This window comes from Rhinoraja longicauda, chromosome 27 (assembly GCF_053455715.1).
Source record: "Rhinoraja longicauda isolate Sanriku21f chromosome 27, sRhiLon1.1, whole genome shotgun sequence".
Taxonomy (NCBI): Eukaryota; Metazoa; Chordata; class Chondrichthyes; order Rajiformes; family Arhynchobatidae; genus Rhinoraja; species Rhinoraja longicauda.
The window spans coordinates 32,351,717-32,372,375 of record NC_135979.1 but is presented as its reverse complement, the minus strand read 5'-3'; the positions used below and the strand labels follow the sequence as shown (position 1 = coordinate 32,372,375).

The following is a 20,659-nucleotide window of genomic DNA, read 5'->3' as shown; positions in this document are numbered from 1 at the left end:
AACCGTTTTGCATGTGATTGTTGATAAAGAATCATGGAGTCACACAGGAAACAGGAACTTCAGCACAACTTGCCCACACCGACCACCATGTCCCATCTACACTAGTCCCACATGCCTGCATTTGGCCCATTTTGGTCCTCTCAACCTTTCCTATCCATGTGCATGTTTCTTAAACGTTGCAATAGTCCCTACCTCAACTACTTCCTCTGGCAGCTCGTTCCATACACCCACCACCCTTGGTGTGAAAAAGTTACCCCTCAGGTTTCGGTTAGATCTTTCCCCCTTCACCGATGTCCTTTAGTGCTCGATTTCCCTACTCTGGGTATGAGACTCAGTGTGTCTACCCAATCCATTCCTCTCTTGGTTTTTTACACCTCTATAAGATCAATTTTTATCTAATCAGATATTTGATTCTGATTCATGTGCTCAGATATTTTATCACATTAATGTTCAGAAGTTCGGAAGTCTTTTGCAAATGTTTGTAAAGTCCTGAGCTTTTAGAGAAGTCCTTGCCCTAATTATTGTAACTGGGCTCTGAGTTTGTGCTGAAGCTCCAACTGCCTGTAATTGATCACCAGTTAGAACATTAGGCCCTTGGGCCCACAGCGTCACACTGAACATGATGACAAATTAAACCTTTGCCTGCAAGTGATCCTTACCCCTCCATTCCCAGAATATGCATGTGACTGTCCAAAAGCCTCTTAATGCCACTATTGTATCTGCCTCCACCACCACCCTTGACATTGTATTTAAGGCACCCACCACTCTCTGTATTAGAAACTTGTCCCGCACATTTCCTTTAAAGCCATGCCCACAAGTCTTAGAACATTTTAAATAGACAATAGACAATATGTGCAGGAGGAGGCCGTTCGGCCCTTCGAGCCAGCACCGCCAATCAATGTGATCATGGCTGATCATTCTCAATCAGTACCCCGTTCCTGCCTTCTCCCCATACCCCCAGACTCTGCTATCTTTAAGAGCTCTATCTAGCTCTCTCTTGAAAGCATCCAGAGAATTGGCCTCCATTGCCTTCTGAGGCAGAGAATTCCACAGATTTACAACTCTCTAACTGCAAACGTTTTTCCTCATCTCCGTTCTAAATGGCCTACCCCTTATTCTTAAACTGTGGCCCCTTGTTCTGGACTCCCCCAACATTGGGAACATGTTTCCTGCCTCTAACGTGTCCAATCCCTTAATAATCTTATATGTTTCAATAAGATCCCCTCTCACCCTTCTAAATTCCAGTGTATACATGCCTAGTCGCTCCAGTCTTTCAACATACGACAGTCCCGCCATTCCGGGAATTAACCTAGTAAACCTACGCTGCACACCCTCAATAGCAAGAATATCCTTCCTCAAATTTGGAGACCAAAACTGCACACAGAACTCCAGATGCTGTCTCACTAGGGCCCTGTACAACTGCAGAAGGACCTCTTTGCTCCTATACTCAACTCCTCTTGTTATGAAGGCCAACATTCCATTGGCTTTCTTCACTGCCTGCTGTACCTGCATGCTTCCTTTCAGTGACTGATGCACTAAGACACCCAGATCTCGTTGCACATCCCCTTTTCCTAACTTGACACCATTCAGATAATAATCTGGCTTCCTATTCTTACCACCAAAGTGGATAACCTCACATTTATCCACATTAAACTATATCTGCCTGGCATCCGCCAACTCACACAACCTGTCCAAGTCACCCTGCAACCTCATAGCATCTTCCTCACAGTTCACACTGCCACCCAGCTTTGTGTCTTCTGTAAATTTGCTAATGTCACTTTTAATCCCTTCATCCAAGTCATTCATGTATATTGTAAATAGCTGCGGTCCTAGCATCGAGCCTTGCGGTACCCCACTAGTCACGGCCTGCCATTCAAAAAGGGACCCATTTATCCCCACTCTTTGCTTTCTGTCTGCCAACCAATTTTCTATTCATGTCAGTACCCTACCCCTAATACCATGTGCTCTAATTTTGGCCACTAATCTCCTATGTGGGAACTTGTCGAAGGCTTTCTGGAAGTCAAGGTACACCACATCCACCAGCTCTCCCCTGTCAATTTTCCTAGTTACATCCTCAAAGCATTCCAAAAGATTAGTCAAGCATGATTTCCCCTTCGTAAAGCCATGCTGACTCAGAACGATCCTGTTACTACTATCCAAATGCTCCGCAATTTCGTCTTTTATAATTGACTCCAGCATCTTCCCCACCACTGATGTAAGACTAACTGGTCTATAATTTCCTGTTTTCTCTCCCTCCTTTCTTAAAAAGTGGGATAACATTAGCTACCCTCCAATCCACAGGAACTGATCCTGAATCTATAGAACATTGGAAAATGATCACCAATGCGTCCACGATTTCTAGAGCCACCTCCTTAATTACCCTGGGATGCAGACCATCAGGCCCTGGGGATTTATCAGCCTTCAGTCCCATCAGTGTACCCAACACCATTTCCTGCCTAATGTGAATTTCCTTCAGTTCCTCCGTCACCCTAGGATCTCTGGCCACTAGAACATCTGGGAGATAGTTTGTATCTTCCTTAGTGAAGACAGTTCCAAAGTACCGGTTCAACTCGTCTGCTATTTCCTTGTTCCCCATAATAAATTCACCTGCTTCTGTCTTCAAGGGACCCACATTTTCCTTAACTATTTTTTTCCTCTTCACATACCTAAAGAAGCTTTTACTATCCTCCTTTATATTATTGGCTAGCTTATCTTCGTACCTCATCTTTTCTCCCCGTATTGCCTTTTTGGTCATCTTCTGTTGCTCTTTAAAAGAGTCCCAATCCTTTGGCTTCCCGCTCTTCTTTGCTATGTTATACTACTTCTCTTTTATTTTTATCCTGTCCTTGACTTCCATTGTCAGCCACGAGTGCCTCTTACTCCCCTTAGAATCTTTCCTCCTCTTTGGGATGAATTGATCCTGCACCTTCTGCATTATTCCCAGGAATACCAGCCATTGTTGTTCCACCGTCTTCCCTGCGAGGTCCTCCTTCCAGTCTAATCTGGCCAGCTCCTCCCTCATGCCTCTATAATCCCCTTGGCTATACTGTAATACTGACACTTCCGATTTTCTTTTCTCCCTCTCAATTTGTAGATTAAAACATCATATTATGATCAAATCAGGTTCATTACACAACCCTAAATCCAGAATTGCCTTCTCCCTGGTAGGCTCCAGTACAAGGTGGACGGTACGGTAGCGCAGTGGTAGAGTTGCTGCTTTACAGCGAATGCAGCGCCGGAGACTCAGGTTCGATCCTGACTACGGGTGCTGCACTGTAAGGAGTTTGTACGTTCTCCCCGTGACCTGCGTGGGTTTTCCCCGAGATCTTCGGTTTCCTCCCACACTCCAAAGACGTACAGGTATGTAGGTTAATTGGCTGGGTAAATGTAATAATTGTCCCTAGTGGGTGTAGGATAGTGTTAATGTACGGGGATCGCTGGGCGGCACGGACTTGGTGGGCCGAAAAGGCCTGTTTCCGGCTGTATATATATGATATGATATGATATGATAAGCTGCTCTAAGAATCCATCTCGGAGACACTCCACAAACTCCCTTTCCTGGGGTTCATTACCAACCTGATTTTTCCAGTCTACCTGCATGTTAAAATCTCCCATAACCACCGTAACATTACATTTGCGACATGCCAATTTTAACTCTTGATTCAACTTGCACCCAATGTCCAGGCTACTGTTTGGGGGCCTGTAGATAACTCCCATTAGGGTCGTTTTACCCTTACAATTCCTCAGTTCTATCCATACTGATTCTCTTCTCCTGATTCCATGTAACCTCTTGCAAGGGATTGAATATCCTTCCTTACCAACAGACCGACCCCACCCCCTCTGCCCACCTGTCTGTCTTTTCTATACGTTGTGTACCCCTGAATATTCAGTTCCCAGCCCTTTCCATCCTAGGAGAAACGTTCTAACTGTTTGCCCTATCTACGGCTTTCATAATTTTATCAACTTGCCTCCAACATGCCAAATAAAACAACCCAAGTTTGTCCAACCACTTCTTGTAGGTAATACCCTCTAATCCAGGTAGCATTTTAATAAATCTCTTCTACACCCCCATAACCTTCCTGCAATGAGATGACCATATCAGCACAGAATACCCAACTACAGCCTAACCAAAGACCTATAAAGATACATCATGACTTCCTAACTCTTGTACTCAATGCCCCAGCCACTGAAGGCAAGCATACCATATGCCTTCTTTCCAATTCTTTCTACTTGCGTTGCCACTTTCAAAGAGCTGTGGGCATGGACCACAAGATTCCTCGGTACATGAATGTTGTTAAAGGTTATTGGGTCTTGCTATTAAATAGATACTTTCCCCTTACAATCAACCTCCCAAAGTGCAATGTCTTACACTTGCTCGGATTAAACTCCATCTGCCATTTATCCACCCATTTCAATAGCTGGTTTATATTCCGCTGTATACTTTACCAACCTTCAGAGAGAAGCAGGAGTTGATCATTTGTCTTCTCATGTCTGTTTCACCATTCAATAAGATCATGGTTGATCATTGTCACTTTTTGGTCTCCATCCTTTAATATCTAAAGATCTATAAAGCTCTGTCACCTGAAAGGTCTCAACCGGAAATATCGACTGTCTCTTCTCCTCCACAGGTGCTACCTGACCCGCTGTGTTCAAATAGCATTTTGTTTTTTGATCCATTAAATTTCCTGCTACTGGTTGTTCCAGTTAAATTCCGATATTGATAACTGTCCTGTGCTGATCACATCTTATAACCTTAAATGGAAACTCTGCACATCAGGAGTGTTTGCTCAAACAAAGCAAATGGTAATATTCTGTAATCCAGAGATAATATTGGACAGCCATAGAAACACACCTCTTTCAACCTATCCTCTCAACCTTGTTTGGGTTACTTATGTTAATATCTCCTTAAGCACTTGTTACATGTTGCTGGATCACACTTTTATGAAAATCCGTGGGAACATTTGACTACTTTATCACTAAGTTGTGTAGTTTTGCTGCAATTTGCCTGATTTTTATTTTTCATTAGGGATATAGTAGAAAACTGTGTGCAAAATAAACTGCCAGTTTGCTCTAATCCCATGTCTCACTGGCAATAACCAATGTCATCACAACTGTTTGTTCTAGCGATGGTGCCAATAGTTTTCTTTCCCTGCTGACTGGCGCTGTCATTCCCAACAATTTCTTCCCAGCAGTTTCTTGCCATTTTCTTCAATTGTGATGAGAATATCTGCAAACATCACCAGACTTGTTGTTACATTGGCCAAGGGTCAGATTTACACAGAAAAATACCATTGTTAGAATGATATTTTTTTACCAGCAGATGCATCCACAAAATAAATTGAATTTGATTATTCAGCTGAAGTATAAAACGGAATGAGTTAAAATCTTTTGAGTTAAAACATTTGAATTGAAAACAATATCAGTGGACCCAAAAGAAACATAACAGATATGTTACCCATGACTGGGGAGGGATTCTGGTGCACCTCTCCTGATTTACTGCTCTTACTTTTAATGAATGTATGTGAGAAACTTGTAGTAATGGAAATTGGTGCAATGGAAGGAGATGGGAAAGCTTCAGTAGTAGGTAGGTAGTTGGTAGGAAGGTGTGAATTATAGTTTAGTTTAGTTTAGAGATGGAGCATGGAAACTGACCCTTCAGCCCACCGAGTCCACACCAACCAGTGATCACCCATACACTAATTCTATCCTACACACGAGGGCCAATTAATCTACAAACCTGCACGTCCTTGGAATGTGGGAGGAAACCGGAGCATCCGGAGAAAACCCACACGGTCACAGGGAGAACGTATAAACTCCATACAGACAGCACCCATAGTCAGGATCGAACCCTTGTCTCTGGCGCTGTAAGATGGCACCTTTACCACTGCGCCATTGTGCCGCACTATTTCTGCAGTGATGCTTCCACTTGATAACTGTATCTGCCCGAAACTCATTAAAATGGTGGAACATGGTCTAAACATAATTAACAGTTGTTTCTGGAGCATCCGCAGCTCTTCTGTGAAAAGAAAACAGTGACAAATTCCAGAAATTGTTGTGAAACACCTAGTCTTCTGCTCTTTGCATTGTATCTTGGTCGTGGGGTCCCAGCTTCAAAGGACTTTGCTATTTAAACTGCCACATTGTAAGAGACTCCAATGATAACAATCCTAATCAGGAGAGCCTCCAACGTGGAGACTCTTAAGAAAAAAGGAAGAATTTCACTTCAGCACCTGAGATCCCCTCAATTTTTCAAATATATTATTAATTTTGCATTGCTTTCTAAGTTGAAAGCCAGGAAGACTTACCTAACAGTGGATCATTGTGCATGTTTGTAGAAAACATGTTTCATTTTTCATTGCAGCTTGAAAACTACATTCAGGACAGCGTGAAGATGGAGATAGTGGAGATCCAGAGGAATGTGGTACACAACCAGACTGCAGCCATGTTGGAAATAGGAACCAATCTCCTGACTCAAACTGCAGAACAAACCCGCAAGCTGACTGACATGGAGACACAGGTAAACCGTTTCAGCACAGACTTTGTGGGCCAAAGGGCTAGTTCCTGTGCTTTACTGTTCTATGTTCTATGTAATTGAAATTTCTCAACTACAAATTTAACGAGCAGAAATTCAAAGTTCAATGCCCGAAACCTGCATTACAAGTCATATTTTTACACGACCGACTGACTGCCAATAAATACTTCACTGACTGAGCGTGCCAACTCTTTGTTTTTTGCATCCAGCACTTTGCTTAATTATTTCATCTTTGTGAATATTTACACTGCATTTCACCACGCCATACTTGCTAAGTATTGCACTTGTGATCATAGCTTATGTCTCATTTTTATCCAAGCCTATTTTCTGTCCATTGTCCGTTCCCAGCTAATTATTCTCCTGTTAAAGTAATGGTTTTCTGTTTTGTTGTGTGCGTTCAATGTTTTGATAAAGATCCAGGGATGAAATTGAGTACAATTTCCATTTTCTCATTGTTATGATATAATTATTACAAAGAAAGGATCTGCAATATTTCCCAGGGCAAAGAATGTGACATTTCTGTCTATGGTAAATGGATAATGGGGAGTGGTTGCAGTAATGCAAGAAAACAAGAGCAACATCAATGATTGGGAGAACAAAGTTCAGGTTTCATGTGAGGAAAAGGACATCCACCAGATCAAGTTGGAAGAGGCAGAGGAACCGAGAGAGAAATGAAGAGAGAGGAGGGACGTTGAGGAATTAGAGGTAACAACAACAGGGCAGAACAGCAGATTCAGGTGCAAATGAGAAAGATAAACCAATCCAGTGTGGTGATCATTTGATCAGTGGGTGCCTTTCAGGTTTACCTGATGCAGTTTTGTGAACAAAAGAGAGGAGGAAGTCACCAGTTGAGGCAGCATCTGTTGAGGGAAATGGACAGACAACATTGATATTTGGATTGGAGGAGTGGCTGAGAGTCAGGTTGTGTAAAGAGGTGGCAGAGATGGGTGGAGCAAGAGCGAACAAGCAACTGTTGCATTCAAGTGAGGAGGGGTTGATTGGAGGTTATGTCAGATGAGGGAATAATAAGCCAAGAACAAAGGGCTGCAGTGTCTGGACTCTGATGACAAATGAATGTGAAGAGTGGAACCAAGTAAAGAACAATAGTCTGAAGAAGGGTCTTGACCCATTAGCTTCCCACCATAGATGCTGTTTAACCTGCTGAGTTCCTCCAGCATTTTGATTTTGCTCAACATTCAACATTGGGCGGCACAGTGGTGCAGCGGTGGAGTTGCTGCCTTACAGCAAATGCAGCACCAGAGACCTGGGTTCGATCCCGACAACGGATGCTGTCTGAACAGAGTTTGTATGTTCTCCCCGTGACCTGCGTCGGTTTTATTCCAGGATCTTCGGTTTCCTCCCACGCTCCAAAGGCATACAGGTATGTAGGTTAATTGGCTTGGTAAATGTAAAAATTGTCCCTAGTGTGTAGGATAGTGTTAATGTGTGGGGATCACTGGTCAGCCCAGACCCGGTGGGCCAAAGCGTCTATTTCCGTGCTATATCTCTAAACTAAACTAAACTAAATCTGCAGTTTCTTGTGTTTCTAAGGAGGGTTGGTGGCAGATGTGAACATCAGGGGGAGGAAGGGAGTGGGTCAGCTGTGGGGGGCAGAGGTTCCAGTGGGAGGGATGGGGTAGGTGGTGGAAGGGAAAGACTCAGGGCAAGAGGGGGTAATATGGAAGAAGGGTGTGTGTGAGAGAACCGGGATAGATAGGAGAAGGCAAAAATAGTGGATATAGGGGTCACTGTAATCATAGAATTCAATGTTCATGACATTAGATTGTAGACTACCCAGGCAAAATATTTACGGTGTAGGAAGGAACTGCAAATGTTGGTTTATACCAAAGTTTAGACACAAAATGCTGAAATAACTCAACGGGTCAGGCAGCATCCCCGGAGAAAAGGAATAGGTGATGTTTCATGTCGCAACCCTTCAGTCTGAAGAAGGGTTCCAACTCGAAACATCTATGCTCGGTGTAAACCAACATCTGCTGTTCCTACACATTGTAATGCCCTAGTTCCAGAGACATAGTCCAATGCCCATAATGGGGAAAGGGTGAATCGGCCACTATCCTAGCTTATGGAAGGACCATACAATAACCTGATGACCTGATGACAGAGAGGAAGAAGTTGTTCCTTAGACTGGTGGTGCACGCCTTCAAGCTTCTGTACCTTCTGCCCGACAGGAGAGGAGAGAAGAAGAAATGACTGGCTGGGAGGTCTTTGATGATATTGGCTGCTTTTCCAAGGGAGCCAGAACTGTAGATGGAGTCAATGGTGGAGAGCCTGAGATGTGTGACAGACTGAGATACATCTACAATTCTCTGTCATTTCTTGCGATCCTGGGTAGAGCTGTTCCCAAACCAAGCTGTGCTGCAACCCGCCTATGTTCTCTGTTGTGCAAATGCAGAGGCATTGTAAGGTTCATTGGAGGCAAGTTGAATTTACGGTCTCCTGGGGAATTTGAGGTGTGGGTGTGTTTTCTTGGCTGTCGCTTCAATGTGGTTGGACCACGACAGATTGTTGATCACATTTATACCTCCATGCTTCTCTACACCACTGGTTTCTTATGGGCCAATCAACCCCTTCTTATGTGGATCCACCTATCACTTGCTAGTTCTTGCCCCGCCCCTCTGTATCACCTCTTTTTAGAGGATATTCTCCCTCTACTCTTTCAACCCAGATGAAGTCTTGACTGGAAAACTCAGCTGTCCATTACCCTCCACAGATTCTGTGTGAGGCACCGAGTTCTCTTTGTGCTCCAGATACCAGCATCTGCACTCTCTTGTCCCTCTGTTTAAAAGTATTGGGCATTTACATTTGCCTGACCTCTCTCCCCCTCCTATACCTGTTTTTAGGAGTTAACATTAACATTTTCTTGTATCGCATGAATTTTCTTGCATGAAGAGTTGCTGACAAATAGGAAGTATTAGCTTTGGTACAGTCTGCCTCATGAGTTGCTGACAAATAGGAAGTATTAGCTTTGGTACAGTCTGCCTCAGCAATTGTTTGCACATAATTTTCAACTGAGTTACAAAACTATGGGATACCAAGAGTAGAGTAGAAACAACTTTAACCTAACATGTACAACATGCTTAAAAACGTTACTTTAGTTTAGTTTGGTTTATTTTAGAGACATCGCACAAACCGGACCTTCTGCCCACGGAGTCTGTGCCGAACAGTGATCCCCATACTCTAGCACTATCTTACACACTAGGGAACATTTTTAATTTTTACTGAAGCTAATTATCCTCCAAACCTGTACATCTTTAGAGTGTTCAAGGAAACTGGAGCACCCAGAGACAACCTACGCGGTCACAGGAAGAACGGACAAACTATGTACAGAAAGCATCCGAGGTCAGGATGGAAGCTGGGTCCCTGGCACTAAAAGGCAGCAACTCTACCACTGCGCCTCTGTGCCTCCCTAAGAATTTGCTTGAAGTTTTGTTGCTTTATTTATCTCCAATTTTCTGCCTCTCTTTAGTCACAAACACACCCAGAACTCCTGTAGATAATTATCTCCAAGCCAATAAACAAAAAGCAAATGATGCAAAAGTGGAATTTTCCAAAATAAAACAATAGAGAATGCTAGAAGTCTTCAGCAGGTCAGGCAGCGTCTATGGAGAGAGAAATCGAGTTAGCATTTCGGTATAAATATTCCAAGACACTTGTTTTTATCAAAATAACCTGGTGGTTTGCATTTGCACTTGGTTTCTCCCACGAATCTCGAAATCTGCACGCAAATATGGAGGAAAATGTCAAAGAATACCAAAGCCTAGAATTCAACCTGTAACCAAGCCAAAAACATATATAGAATTCCCCAACGCTCTGCACGTGTTGGATCACCTTAACTAGACATGGTTTGAAGAGAGACGATATGGAGAGGATGTTTCCACTAGTGGAAGAATCTAGAACCACAGGCCATAGCCTCATAATAAAACAACGTACCTTTAGGAAGATGAAGAGGAATTTCTTTGGTCAGAGGGTGGTAAATCTGTGGAATTCATTGCCACGGAACGCCGTGGAGGCCGTCAACGGATATTTTTAAGGAGATTGATATATACTTGATTAGTACGGGTGTCAGGGGTTATGGGGAGAAGGCAGGAGAATGGGGTTAGGAGGGAGAGATAGATCAGCCATGATTGAATGGTGGAGTAGACTTGATGGGCCAAATGGCAAAATTCTGCTCCTGTCACTTATGAAAGAAGGACTTTGTTCTGAAGGAAAATTTATGTTGCTTTTAGGTTCTGAACCAAACATCACGCCTTGAAATACAGCTGCTAGCGAACTCGCTGTCAACCAACAAACTGGAAAAACAGATCTCGGTGCAGACCCTGGAAATCACTAAACTCCAAGAAAAGAACAGGTGTGTTTAAATGCGGGTGGTGTTCTTGAAACAGCTAAAGACTCACACTGTTAGGCAAACTGTTGAAATATGCGACAACAAAAGACACAACAAAGGATTTATTCTTGGGGCTTGTGACTTCTGTGACTTCAAATGCCAAAGCAGTATAAACTAAGGCATTCTTGCAGCATGACATCTCCCCAAAAGGTTGTTAAAAAATTGATTTCTCGTTTCAAAATGAGTCGGAGAGCTAGATCACTTAAATTATCATGACTGAAAGGTGTCTTGGACGTAGGTGGGGAGGGATTTAACCAGGGGGGATAGGATGGAGTCGAGGTAGGTGGAGATAAGTTCGGTGGGGCATGAGCAGGCAGAGACAATGGGTCTGCCGGGACAGTAATCATCCACCAACATTTCCGTCACCTACAACGGGGCCCCACCACTGGTCATATCTTCCCATCCCCTCCCCTCTCTGCGTTCCGCAGAGACCGTTCCCTCCGTAACTCCCTGGTCCACTCGTCCCTTCCTACCCAAACCACCCCAACCCCGGGCACTTTCCCCTGCAACCGCACGAGATGCAACACCTGTCCCTTTACCTCCCCCCTTAACTCCATCCAAGGACCCAAACAGTCTTTCCAGGTGAGACTAAGATTCACCTGCACCTCCTCCAACCTCATCTATTGCATCCGCTGCTCTAGATGTCAACTTATTTACATCGGCGAAACCAAGCGCAGGCTCGGCGATTGCTTCGCTGAACACCTGCGCTCGGTCCGCATTAATCAAACTGATCTCCCGGTGGCCGAGCACTTCAACTCCCCCTCCCATTCCCAGTCTGACCTTTCTGTCATGGGCCTCCTCCAGTGCCATAGTGAGGCCCACTGGAAATTAGAGGAACAGCACCTCATATTTCGCCTGGGCAGTTTGCAGCCCAGTGGTATGAACGTCGACTTCTCCAACTTCAGATAGTTCCTCTGTCCCTCCCGTCCCCTCCTCCTTCCCAGATATCCCTCTATCTTCCTGTCTCCACCTATATCCTTCCTTTGTCCCGCCCCCCTGACATCAGTCTGAAGAAGGGTCTCGACCCAAAACGTTACCCATTCCTTCTCTCCCGAGATGCTGCCTGACCTGCTGAGTTACTCCAGCATTTTGTGAATAAAGTTGAAGTATAGATCAGTCATAAGCTGAATGGAAGATTGTCCACAAAAACATTGCTTTCCAAAGCACGACATCCCTTGTTCCAGTAGTCATCTGCATTTATATCATCTAGGACCAAGCAAAGCCTATGGATTGGGTCTTGAAAATGTAAGCACTCCAGTCCTATTGGCCAAATATTATTTTGGATATCCTTAAATAAAGAATAACAATTTTTAAACTCATTTGAATCAAGAATAAAAGTTGGAGAACAAGGCAAACAATGCCAGAAATATGTCTAGTTTCCCTGGTTTGTTCTTCATAAAATCATTGCTGTCACTCCAGACCTCCGTGACCAACCATATTACATTCAAATGCTCTCACTGCTTCATGACAGTGATAATGCAATGGTTATGTTCTCAAATCAGTCACCCAGAACCTGGACTAAACATTCATAGGTGTATGTTGAAACCTCATCATGGCAGTTGTAGAAGTTATATTCATAAAAGTAAAACCGATTTTCAAAAAGGTAAATTGCTCCCAGTAATGATGACCAAGATCAGTCCAATGATATTATTCATCTGGTTAATATTTCCTTCAGATGAAGGAATCGCTGTTCTTACCTGTTCCGGCCTATCAGTGAATCTGTTCAACTTTCTGATTGTTTCTGAATCTTCCATTTGAAATGCCTGGGCAAATGTACACATTGCTGTATATCAACTCCAGTGGTTCAGCACAGTGGTATCCACTCCCTACTCAAGGACACTGCTGCATGGGCAGTGACCCGGAAAGCAAAGTACATTCAAAGGTATTCCTCTGGAGATGATTTTTCTCCCATATACAGTATATACTAATTTAGTTTAGTTTAGTTTAGTGATACAGTGCAAAAACAGGCCCATGTGTCCACTGAGTCCACACTGACCAGCGATCCACATACACAAGAAATCTCCGACACTCGAGGGACAATTTACTATTTTTACTGAAGCCAAATGAACCTACCTTTAGAGTGTGGGAAGAAATTGGAGCACCCGGAGAAAACCCACGGAGGCCCCGGGAAAATATACAAACTCTGTACAGACAGCACCCATAGTCAGTTTTGAACCCGAGCTGTAAAGCAGCAACTCTACCACTGCGCCACCATGCTGCCCCAATTTATTTTGTGAAATAAATGCATTATTTGTGAAATAAATGCATTAAAAATTGCATGGTCCCACTGTTGCTTAAATCTCCATCCTGCGATTCTAAACTTGATATGGAGCTACTTTCGTTGCACGGTCACCTTGGCTCATTCAGACATTGATTCAACTGTAGTTTACCTGACAATTGAAAACATCTGAAGATGGATCTGAACATCATCAATTCATGTTCTCCAGAGATGCTGCCTGACCTGTTGAGTTACTCCAGCACTTTGTGTGGCTTTGAAAAAGAGTAACAAGTTTTATATGATCAGAAGACAACACGATCAAAGAACAATTTCTGTTTGTTGAAGTCTTATGGACAATAGACAATAGACAACAGGTGCAGGAGTAGGCCATTCGGCCCTTCGAGCCAGCACCTCCATTCACTGTGATCATGGCTGATCATCCACAGTCAGTACCCCGTTCCTGCCTTCTCCCCATATCCCTTGACTCCGCTATATTTAAGAGATCTCTCTAACTCTCTCTTGAAAGCATCCAGAGAATCGGCCTCCATTGCCTTCCGAGATAGAGAATTCCACAACTCTCTGGGTGAAAAAGGTTTTTCCTCATCTCTGTTCTAATGGCCTACCCCTTATTCTTAAACTGTGGCCCATGGTTCTGTACTCCCCCAACATCGGGAACATGTTTCCTGCCTTTAGCACACCTAATCCCTTAATAATCTTATATGTTTCAATAAGATCACCTCGATCCTTCCCCACCACTGATGTCAGGCAAACTGGTCTATAATTCCCTGTTTTCTTAAAAAGTGGGATAACATTAACTACCCTGCAATCCACAGGAACTGATCCTGAATCTATAGAAGATTGGAAAATGATCACCAATGCGTCCACGATTTCTAGAGCCACCTCTTTAAGTACCCTGGGATGCAGACTATCAGGCCCTGGGGATTTATCAGCCTTCAGTCCCATCAGTCTGCCCAACACCATTTTCTGCCTAATGTGAATTTCCTTCAGTTCCTCTGTCACCCTAGGTCCTCTGGCACATCTGGGAGATTGTTTGTGTCTTCCTGAGTGAAGACAGATCCAAAATACCTTTTCAACTCGTCTGCCATTTCCTTGTTCCCCATGATAAATTCACCTGTTTCTGTCTTCAAGGGACCCACATTTGTCTGAACTAATTATTTCCTCTTCACATATCTAAACTGATTGAGAATGATCAGCCACGATCACATTGAATGGCTCGAAGGGCCGAATGGCCTCCTCCTGCACCTATTGTCTATTGTCTCTTGTCTAAAGACGCTTTTACTATCCTCCTTTATATTCTTGACTAGCTTACCTTCGTACCTCACCTTTTCTCCCCGTATTGCCTTTTTAGTTACGTTCTGTTGCTCTTTAAAACTTAGTTACGTTCTGTTGCTCTTTAAAACTTTCCCAATCCTCTGGCTTCTCGCCGACTTCAGACTGAAGAAGAGTCTCGACCCGTAACGTCCCTTCTCTCCAGAGATGCGGCCTGTCCCGCTGAGTTATTCCAGCATTTTGTGTCTACCTTCGATTTACACTAGCATCTTCAGTTCCTTTCTACACATTATCATTATGAAGGATGGTTTTAAAAGTCTCATTTCTCAATGTCGTTTTCTTGCATTCAGCTTTCTGGAGCAGAAAGTCCTAGAAATGGAAGGCAAACATGAATCTGAGCTGCAATCAATGAAGGTGGTGAAGCTGGAGATGCAGGAGCTGCTGCTGAAACAGAGAACCATTACTGGGGAGCTGGAGAAGCATCTGAGCAGCGTCACGGAGAATAACAGTACCCTGCAAAGCCAGCAGGTGTCACTCATGGAGACTGTTAACAAGCTGCTGAATATCGTTTCCCACTCCAATGGTTAGTGATCATGCCACATTGAACTTCTACGTCAGCCGACCGTGTAACATCGTTGTACTATTACAGTTGTCTGGGCCGCAAGGGTTGTATGAAAAGAACTGGTAAATGCACAGTGCTTCAGAGAGTTTGTTTCCATTCCATTAACATCAACGATTTTGTGGGCTGATGGGCATTCTTTGCATAGTTTAAAAGCATAAATAATATTCAGCCTCTTCCCCAGATGACCACCAAGGCTATTCCTACACTGCAGATGCTGACACTTAGGCTCATATCTGATGTTGACCTAACATCAGGAGCCATGTCTACTAGTGCTCCTAGCCATTCTGTAGTTGCACCCAGACTTTACAGACTCCATGGACCGGCATGGAGTCCACCCAGTCCATGCCAACTTACGATCCCCGCACACTAACACTGTACTGCACACTAGGGACAACTTACAAATTTACCAAAGCCAATTAATCTACAAACCTGTATGCCTTTGGAGTGTGGGAGGAAACTGGAGCACCTGGAGAAAACCCACGTGGTCACAGGGAGAACGTACAAACTCCGTACAGACAGCACCCATAATCAGGATTAAACCTGGGTCTCTGGTGCTGTAAGGTAGCAACTCTACCGCTGCACCACCTAAGTTGAAGAAAAACAATGTAAAATAACAGGGTGAACAGAAACAATTCTATTCACCTGCTTGAGCACAACAGGACTCTACACTGGGAATAGCACTTGTGTTGAACATGGAGTTTGGAGTAAACACTTTTACAAATATTTTGGCATGTCCAGCCCATGGCCAATGCATACCTGTCAATTATGGAGAGCTGCTTAGACTCCTGAAGATCATGTCTGTTGTAAGCAGTTAAGCAAATCTCCAGGTATCCTCACCCCTACAGATATCATCACTGGTTGTTTATCCACAGGCAGTAACTCCTTTACTGGAACCTTGGCCAAGAATATGAAGCAATAATATTTTTTCATTTAATTTTATTTAAAGGACGGCACAGATAATTTGATTGGCAAATTGATATTTTATTGCACAATGGATAAAGTCCAGCTACAGTATACGTGGGAAGGAACTGCATATGCTGTTTTAAACCAAAGATAGACAAAAGCTGGAGTAACTCAACGGGTCAGGCAGCGCCTCTGGAGAAAAGGAATAGGTGACCTTTCGGGTCGAGACACTTCTTCAGACAGAGAGTCAGAGGAAAGGGAATCGAGAGATATAGACAGATATAGAACAAATGAAAATTATGCAAAAGAGTGACGATGATCAAGGAAAGGTGAAGCTTTTGTTGGCTGTGGCCGAGGTAACAATGAATTATACAGACAATGAAACTCAACAGGATGACAGTGGAACTAGGTGACTAGGGTGGGGGAGGGACGGAGAGAGAGGTTACTTGATATTAGAGAAATTAGTATTCACATCACTGGTTTATGAGCTGCCCAAGCGAAATATGAGGGCCTATACCTCCAATTTGAATGTGTCTTCACTCTAACAGTGGAGGAGGCCCAGGACAGAAAGGTCAGTGCGGGAATGGAAATGAGAGTTAAAGTGTTTGGCAACCAGGAGATCACACAGGCCAGGGCAGACTGAGCGAGCTATGCTGTTTTCGTCATATCATAGCCAGATGCAGGTGAATAACAATATGGTTTTGATCTCTGAGCAGATTCCCTGCCCAACAGGTGTTCCGAATCAATGTTTCATGACCTAATATTCCTTTTCCTGATAAATTGGTGCTTCATAACCAACCAATGATCCTAACAGGCTTTTGCCTGGTCCACTTACTCATCATTGGTGATTTTCTAGCAACTACTTTCATGAAGGTCCTTGTTCTGTCAATTTATAAAACTCATGGCTCACTGCACAGTGGTGACAGTCCGTTATGCAATGTGAACGACCTTCAAGTTACAAATAACCAGCCCTTCTAAACGCTACTGCCCCTAGAGTCAATGGACAATAGACAATAGACAATAGACAATTGGTACAGGAGTAGGCCATTCGGCCCTTCGAGCCAGCTCTGCCATTCAATGTGATCACGGCTGATCATCCACAATCAGTTCCTGCCCTCTCCCCATACCCCCTGACTCCGCTATCATTAAGAGCTCTATCTTAGGGCTAACCCTCACTGGTTTCACGGATGAAGGGTAAAAGAATGTCACTTGGTGAAGGTGAGGGGGGAAAAATTTAATAGAAATCTGAGGGGTAACTTTTTCACACAAAGGATGGTGGGGTATGTAACAAGCTGCCAGAGGAGGTTGAGGCAGGGAGTATTCCAACGTTTAAGAAACAGTTAGACAGGTACATGGATAGGACAGGTTTGGAGGTATATGGGCCAAACACAGGCAGGTATATGGGCCAAACGCAGACAGGTGGAACTAGTGCAGCCGGGCCATGTTGGCCGGTGTGGGCGAGTTGGGCCAAAGGGCTTGTTTCCACACTGTATCACTCTATGACTCTAAAAATATTCCACCCAACCAAGCAAAATGATTGAAATGGCAGAGGCCTGTGACTAAAGAAAGAACTCAACCCGAAACGTCACATATTCCTTTTCTCCAGAGATGCTGTCTGACCTGCTGAGTTACTCCAGTATTTTGGGTGTATCTTCAGCCTGTGACAATCTGCTGACAACAGTGTCATTGCACCACTATGTCATGCGGAATGACAAAGGGTGGGTGACAATTACAAATCTTTTTATTTAGATTAATATCAAATTATGAATCTAATTTAATCTGTATAGCGAATAAAGAAGAGCCGTGTTTGTAAATGGTGTAGTTTTGGGCGGTACGGTGGTGCAGCGGTAGAGTTGCTGCCTCACAGCACCAGAGACCAGGGTTCAATCATAACTACGGGTGCTGTCTGTACGGAGTTTGTACGTTCTCCCTGTGTCCGCGTGGGTTTTCTCCGGAAGCTTCATTTTCCTCTCACACTCCGAAAGCATGCAGATTGGTAGGCTAATCGGCTTCTGTAAATTGTCCCTGGTTCCATGTTTAACAATACTTTGCTTGTTATTTATTTTGGAGAAATCTGCAGCATACAGAAAGATTCCATGCATCACAAGGAAACTGGCTTTTTCCCGTCAACTTGTGAGAAGGGTCAGCAAGGCCTGAGATAGAGATAAGCACATTGAATGCATTTTGTATATTTTAAAGATAGAATTAATATTCACAGACAGTGCTTGAACTATCAATCCAAAAAGCAGTGAATGTGGTAATTCCAACCCATATTGGGGATTTCATGAAAAGTAATACAAAAAATGTAAATTTGGTGATTATGGTTTTAAACAGTCTGCCCCCTCTTCTGCCGCTCAATGTAATCGGCAGTGCAAGATTAAACACAGTGTCAGCTGCAGACAGCTGAGATAGGCCTTGAGACAGATTGCTGGGGATGTCCGTCTGGGTTCTGGGGCTGGTTATTGAAGCCCTGCATCACATGTCTGCAAAAACACTTGCTGACCACTTGAGAGGATCCCCACTGCCAACCAAGGGGACACCCGACACAATTACCTTGTCCAACATATTTTAGTTCAGTTTAGTTTAGAGATGCAACAGGCCCTTCAGTCCATCAAGTCTGCACCAACCAGCAATCCCTGCACACTAACACTATCCTATGCACACTTGGGACAATTTCACAATTATACCAAGCCTATTAGCCTACAAACCAGTACGTCTTTGGAGTATGGGAGGAAACTGGAGATCCTGGGAAAAATCCATGCAGGTGACAGGGAGAACATACAAGCTTTGTACAGACAGCAGCCGTAGTCAGGATCGAACCTGGGTCTCCGGCGCTGGAAGCAGCAACTCGGCCGCTGCGCCACCATGCTGCGCCACCATGCTGCGCCACCATGCTGCGCCACCATGCTGCGCCACCATGCTGCGCCACCATGCTGCGCCACCATGCTGCGCCACCATGCCGCCCCGTATTTGTATTTGTTGTTTATTTTGATAAGTAAAATCCAGTTCATATGTTCAGTTGCTACTCAGTAGGGACGTGAGACTATCTTCACTGATTTATTAATTAAATTATTAAAACAGCCTCCTGCTGTTGTTTCACCTGGACAAATATGGGAATTGGCACAATGGGCCACTCAATTCTTGCATCTATTGAGTCTGGTTTTTTTCCAGTAAGTCTTTACCATGTCCAACATGACCTTTAGATACATTTCTTTATTACCCGATTATAGACAGGTAAAATTACCACTGTCAATAGGCCCCAATAACTCATCCTGGTCAATACAATTGGGGCAGCACAGTCGCACAGCGGTAGAATTGATTCCATACATCGCCAGAGATCCAAGTTCGATCCTGACTACGGGTGCTGGCTGTGCAGAATTTATACTCTCTTCCTGTGACCGTGTGGGTTTTCTATGGATGCTGTGGTTTTCTCCCTCACTCCAAAGACCTGCAGGTTTATAGGTTAATTGGCTTTGGTAAAAATTGTAAAATTGTCCCTATTGGGTAAAATAGTGCCCATGAACAGGGTGATAGGAGGGAGGGCGGCACGGACTCAGTGGGCTGAAGGGCCTGTTTCCGCACTATATCTCTAAAGTCTAAAGTATAATTGGAGAAAGTGATTCTTTTAACCTTAAGTTACAATAAATAATGTTTACATTGTGCCAGTGATGATATTGTGTCAACCATCACATATAAGCCTTGTATTGAGCAATGTGCTTACAGTAATAGATTTACTTTTCATGCTGTTTGGAATAAATGTTTTTCTTGTTCATTACATAGAAATTCATCAAATTCAAAAAGAAGAACCAGTAGTTTTTAAAGATTGCGCTGAAGTGTTCAAATCAGGAATAACCAGAAGTGGCATCCACACGCTCCATATCCCAAATGTCACGGAATCGGTGGAGGTAAGAGGAAGCCCACGGCATTTACCTTGAATTTCACAATGGCTTTTCTTTTGTTCTTTACTTCTGCTCAGGAAACCCCAACCTTATGGGCCAAGATGTACGTGTGAAGTAATTAAGGCATCCCTTGTCTAAGTGGACGATGATCTCTGTCAGAGGTTTGTGAAGCTTGGGAATTCTGTAGCCAGCGTGCAGTGAAGGTGAAGGTATTGAATAGGTGCAAGACTAAGGTAGACTTCCTCCCTCCCTCCTATCACCCTGTTCATGGGCCTTCGACAAGGTCCCACATAGGAGATTAGTGGGCAAAATTAGGGCACATGGTATTGGGGGTAGGGTACTGACATGGATAGAAAATTGGTTAACAGACAGAAAGCAAAGAGTGGGGATAAATGGGTCCCTTTCGGAATGGCAGGCAGTGACCAGTGGGGTACCGCAAGGTTCGGTGCTGGGACCCCAGCTATTTACGATATACATTAATGACTTAGACGAAGGGATTAAAAGTACCATTAGCAAATTTGCAGATGATACTAAGTTGGGGGGTAGTGTGAATTGTGAGGAAGATGCAATAAGGCTGCAGGGTGACCTGGACAGGTTGTGTGAGTGGGCGGATACATGGCAGATGCAGTTTAATGTAGATAAGTGTGAGGTTATTCACTTTGGAAGTAAGAATAGAAAGGCAGATTATTATCTGAATGGTGTCAAGTTAGGAGGAGGGGGAGTTCAACGAGATCTGGGTGTCCTAGTGCATCAGTCAATGAAAGGAAGCATGCAGGTTCAGCAGGCAGTG

The 20,659-nt window shown here is 43.8% G+C and overlaps 1 protein-coding gene across 5 annotated transcripts in view; it reads left to right on the top strand.

The window, feature by feature from the left end:
• Nucleotides 1-20,659, top strand: part of LOC144606735 (angiopoietin-2-like) — a 270,755-nt gene that overhangs the window by 184,895 nt on the left and 65,201 nt on the right. For all 5 annotated transcript variants that reach the window (XM_078423068.1, XM_078423071.1, XM_078423067.1 and 2 more), the window contains 4 exons: nt 6,362-6,517; nt 10,780-10,901; nt 14,796-15,028; nt 19,751-19,875. In XM_078423068.1, coding sequence (XP_078279194.1) covers nt 6,362-6,517; nt 10,780-10,901; nt 14,796-15,028; nt 19,751-19,875 — 636 coding nt within the window. The remainder of the gene's footprint in view (nt 1-6,361; nt 6,518-10,779; nt 10,902-14,795; nt 15,029-19,750; nt 19,876-20,659) is intronic.